Source organism: Fulmarus glacialis, unplaced genomic scaffold, assembly GCF_000690835.1.
Source record: "Fulmarus glacialis isolate BGI_N327 unplaced genomic scaffold, ASM69083v1 scaffold34178, whole genome shotgun sequence".
Lineage (NCBI taxonomy): Eukaryota > Metazoa > Chordata > Aves > Procellariiformes > Procellariidae > Fulmarus > Fulmarus glacialis.
Window position 1 is genome coordinate 1 of NW_009226902.1, and position 4,880 is coordinate 4,880.

General features: G+C 54.2%; 1 protein-coding gene across 1 annotated transcript in view; it reads right to left on the reverse strand.

The window, feature by feature from the left end:
* Positions 1-3,336: 3,336 nt before the first annotated feature.
* The window catches only part of SUPT4H1 (suppressor of Ty 4 homolog 1 (S. cerevisiae)), a gene marked incomplete at its 5' end in the record, with an annotated part of 2,309 nt that continues 765 nt past the window's right edge, over positions 3,337-4,880 (reverse strand). The window contains 2 exons of the mRNA XM_009582960.1: positions 3,337-3,404; positions 3,820-3,854. Of these exons, the coding sequence (XP_009581255.1) occupies positions 3,337-3,404; positions 3,820-3,854 (103 nt within the window). The remainder of the gene's footprint in view (positions 3,405-3,819; positions 3,855-4,880) is intronic.

Here is a 4,880-nt window from a genome sequence, read left to right on the forward strand (position 1 = left end):
CTGCCCGAGAGCTGCCAGGCGGCTTCGGATGCCAAACCTGCAGGATTTTCAGGCCTGGCTGAAATATTTTAGCGTCATTTGGTGCAGGGGGAGGAGCCGTCTTAAATTGACTCAGATCTACAGCTCCCTGCCCGGTTGACGCTTTCTCTCCTGATTACAACCCGGGCCGCCACCGCACATTGTTCCTCCAATTTCTTCAACGTGAGAGCTCCCTGCCCTACTTTTCTCAGCAGATAAAGCTCCACATCCGTTTGCTTTTTGCTGCTACAAAACCCTGGCAGCTCCGGGGCTGGAGTCTAACTGAAATGCTTATTTCAGGTGCTTTGCAGAGGTCCAACGCTCAGCTCCGGCAGCCTGGGAGCAATGAATCACTTGGGTGGCGTGGGCTGGGAGATGTGGTGCATGCGTGGGCGAGCAAGCAAGCAAGCTTGCAAGGAGGAGGCTCACCGAGCCAGCCCAATTAGAGGCACCAGGTTCTTGGAAGCGCTGCGAGCTGCTGCAGGCAGAGGAGGTGCAGCTCTCTCTGGAAGACCACCGTCGTTCAGCCCGTTTGCCTCGCTGTTCTGGCTCTATTGCATTTGCACTGCAGCCCTCGCTGGTCTTAACTCTATATAACCTGGAGCGGTTGCGCTTCCTAGCAAGGGGTGAGGTCCCCGTGGGGTTTACAAGCCCCCTCACCTTCCCCGAGAGGCACAGTGACAACGCACACTGCTCCCTGGGGACAATTTTCTAAGCAAAGTTCCCAGCCCTGGGCAATGACTGTGTTACTGCAAGACTGCAGCTTCCCAGGAAGGGAGAGGTGAACCACCGCGCCTGCAGACCCACACCCGGAGCCCAGCCAAACAAGCCCACCTTGCCCCGGGTCCTCTTGTCACCTCCTCTGCAGTGTGGGGCCAGGGGACAAGGTGGCCTGGGACTGGGGAAGGGGTCCTGATGTGCCTCTAGCATTGGAGCAGCTCCAGCATGGCCGTCCCCATCCCTGGAGCCAGGGAAGGGGGACACAACCTGGGAAGCTAGTAGGGAGCGAAAGGCGCTGTGAAATACAGTGGAAAATAGAGATGTGCCTCAGGTCTCTCTTGCTCGGGTCCATCTCCAGCAACTTCACGCCAGCCCATCACCAGGCTCCAGCCCCGCTCCACAAAGCCCTGCTGCCACCCCGTGGCACTTGAAGGGTGAGGCCTCGAGGGCTGGGCATGGCCAAGGTGGTTGATCTCTTATCATCCCCAACATCCCTCCAACCTGGTTGGAGCCAAAACCTCACTCCCCAGACCCATCTCCCTCCAGCTGGAGAAAGAGCCGCCCATCTCATCCTCCTTGACACCTTTCATTCTGAACCTTGTCAGCTCTCATCAACCTCACACGGCTGCCCAGACAGCGCTGGCTGCAGCTTTCCTGGACCATTCCGCAGGGGATATACTCACCCCGGGGGGATTCCAGCTCACCTTGTGCCTCTCACAGCCGGTCCGAAATTGCCCTTCAGGGCCCAGAGGTCCATGCCCAAAATGTCTAAACCTGAGCATCCTGCAGAGTCATGCCCTGGGCCGCCGGGACAGCCGCACCTCTCTCCCACAGACCTGACCTACCAGGCATTTCCAAGGTACGTCTGCCCAGTCTCTGCAACCAAGCAAGCCTGGAGGATAACTATCAGGTGACTCAAGCGCTTTGGACGTTCACCGGGGACGTGTGAAAATCACGATCAACTCCCTCCTCTGCCCGAGGACATGAACCCGCTGCTCCATCTTCCCAAGAGGAGGCTCTAACCCCCAGGCCAGGGGCTGAAGCACTCAGCTCTTCCCACAAAAGGCAATCTGCTCCTGGAGGCGTCTGCTGGAGCCCAGAGCCCACCACCAATTTGACTTGGTCCTGGTCTCCACCGAGCAAATAGTCTTGACTTCAGCATCATGTCTGCAAGTCCCCAAGAGAAACGTGGTTTAAGATGCCTTTCTCTGCAGTGTTTTGTCTCGACTAACACTGTGGCCCCCACACAGCCCCCCTCTGCTCCCGGCAGTCTTTTCAGCCACACATCTGCTCCGAAACCCCGCAGGAAGCCATGCTCTGGCTGACCTGCAGCGCTTGGGACTCTTTTTCGGGGCCAGCTCTACAAACCAGAGCAGGACAGAGAGCACGTCACCTCTGTGCTCCTGACAGAGTCACTCCCCAACAGCGACGTATTCTCTTCGTTGCAGCCACTTTCATCCCAGATCAAATGCAGTTTTCAGGCTGTATTGGTTTTCCATTATTTGTCTACCAAAAAAAAAATATTGAGCTTTCCAGCTACAGGATTATCTCAGAAAAAAAAAAAAATGCTTATTTCACAGAGCTACTGATCTAGGACTCTGCCCTTGGGCAAGCCACCTTTGTGATTGGTGGCTGCTGCTGAACTGGAACGAAACAAATTAAGCAAGAGCCATCAGCTAAGGAGACCAAATCTCGCAGGAGCCCATGCAATGCAGCCACTATCCAAGCTGACACTCAAAACAGCCAGACCTCAACAAATACGAGGCTGCTGGGGTGTTTCCACCCCTGCTTGTCCATCCCTCCCCTCTGCAAGGTCCTGCCTCCCAACCACACCAGCAACAGGCTCATCTTGCTCTGCCTGCCCTGGAGGCCAGCAACGGCCAGTTGAAGGTCCTTCAAGCCTGCTTCCACGTCTCTTGTTCAGGACTCTGCAGGCCCAGGGCACCGTGACCTCCAGGTAACTGGAAATGAAACACTTGACATCATCTTACCTATGAAACATGAAACACTTAACATCATCTTACCTATTCCAACCAGGCGTGAGCTGTAAGGCACAAATCACTGGTCTGCTTGTTCCTACAGCAAAGGACACCCCAATTCAGCCGAGGCAGGATCTCCCTCTCGAGGCAGGAACGTGGTCCACGACATAAGAAATGACAATTGTAGGCTCCAAACAGTCTGGGGGCCAAGCACGAAACCCCTCACCAAACCATCTGCTCCCTGCAGCGGGTGAAACTAGTGACTGAGCATACAGATGGACTCAACTCTGACCCGGCAGTATGTTTTATTGAAATATTTACACAGCTATATCTCAGCTCTCCTCTTTTCCACACCAACTGTAAAAAAGCTTGTGCATCACCATTAAACACCGCTTTCCCAGCCCTCCCCCTTGTCAAGACTCAAAAAAATGTGTGGGCAGACCGTGGTATGGCAGAGTCCAGAGGTATTGAGCGAGATGAGCCAAGCCAACAAGATCCCTCTGAGTCCAGGCTCACTTTCCCACATGCTAAAGCTAAAAGGTTTCGGAGCAGTGCCCCGTGTGCCCGCTGCCTCTCCGAAAGCAGCGGCAGGGAATCCTCCAGGCAGCACAAGAACCCCTTAGGTTTTTATAGCTGTGTCTCGGGACTTGTAAGCCACGCCACGGCTCTTCAGCTCTCGGACGATCCCTGCAGCAAGGAGACAAACATATTTCAGTATTCCCTAGCGATGAGGAGCCCTGAAAAAATCTGGTTGCTCTGTCACGTAGCTGTCACTGCAGAGATCAAGAACTGGACAATCATCTTCTTCATCTCTTCTAATACAACTGTTAAGAGTGTTCCCTCTTCTAGTTTAAATGCCTAGATAGAGCTCCCAAACATCAACTTTTGTTTTGCCTTGGGAAAGAACCAGGTAGAGATTTTATTTACATTATTTCCTACCTGAAAATGTTTGAATATTATGACTGTACTGAACAGGTCAAGCTCTTAAGGGTACTTAAATCTTTCAGTCACTTCTGTGATCTGCCTGCATGTCCCACCTTCTCAGCACCCCTTAAGAACAGGGATAGCAGAAGAGGACCATGGGGTTCAGCACGGTTCTCACCAGCGCCATGCACCAAGGGGCAGCCAAATGACAGCCTGCAAGGCCCACGAGTGCAGCCTGCTGGTTACCGCGCTCCCCCATCCTCTCGCTCCTCCCCGTGACACGAGGATGGGCTGTGCGAGGCCAAAGGCAGCATCTCCCACCTGTACTCCCTCCGCCTGCTGCCCTGTGCTCCCTGCCTGCAGCTGCACCGAGCTCACGCCATCATCTGCTGCACTCCGGTTATTTCGGATGTGCCCAAAGCTGTGCCAGCAGGCCTTGGCTTCAAGACTCGTGATGTTCCAGCTCCTTCCCAATGCAGGTGGCAGAGCTCGGGTCAGAAATAAGGAGCCTGGGATTCCAGACACAAGCACAGCTTTCACCCTGGGGATACGGGACTGCAGCACTCCTAGGAAGGGGCACAGGTTAGGGTCTGCTCTGCGGCTACATGCAGGGCAGGGGCTCTCAGCTAGACGGATGATGCAGTTTCTGCATTACAGAGATAAGGCCAACCCTCTGCACCCTCCACTCCACCTATAAACACACAAACCCCACCTTAATGTAAGCCCTCAGTACAGTATGATGATGGAAAGGGGTATCTGCTCACCGAGACTGCCGTAACAGCACCCTGTCCTGCAAAACTCTTTTCTATGGACAAACCTTCGTGTTTTCCTGTAGCTGAACGGTTTGAAATGCGCCCACTTTCTGGAGTCACCCTTTAATCACAGTTTATCCCGCTCATAGCCTGCCTGGTATCACAGGTTTTAGTCAGCAGCATCTTCACTATCAACTTCTCGCAGGCGTAGCACTGAATGACTGCAGGTAGAAAACCTGTCTGCAGAACCCTGAAACCACCCTCCCGATAGCACCTCCTTCTTGCAGTCACCTTGCTAATCCCTTCACCCACACGGCGTGTGCTCTGTTCACAACACGCAGTGTTCACCGACCCCCCAAATCCTGATTTCATCTCACAGGTACAGCGCAACGCACCGCCGAGTTTGTCACCTACAGCCCTAACACCTAATGTACAGAACAATCCCTCAGCTGCCATCTGCGCAGGAGCCTCCCCTCAGACAAGCCGG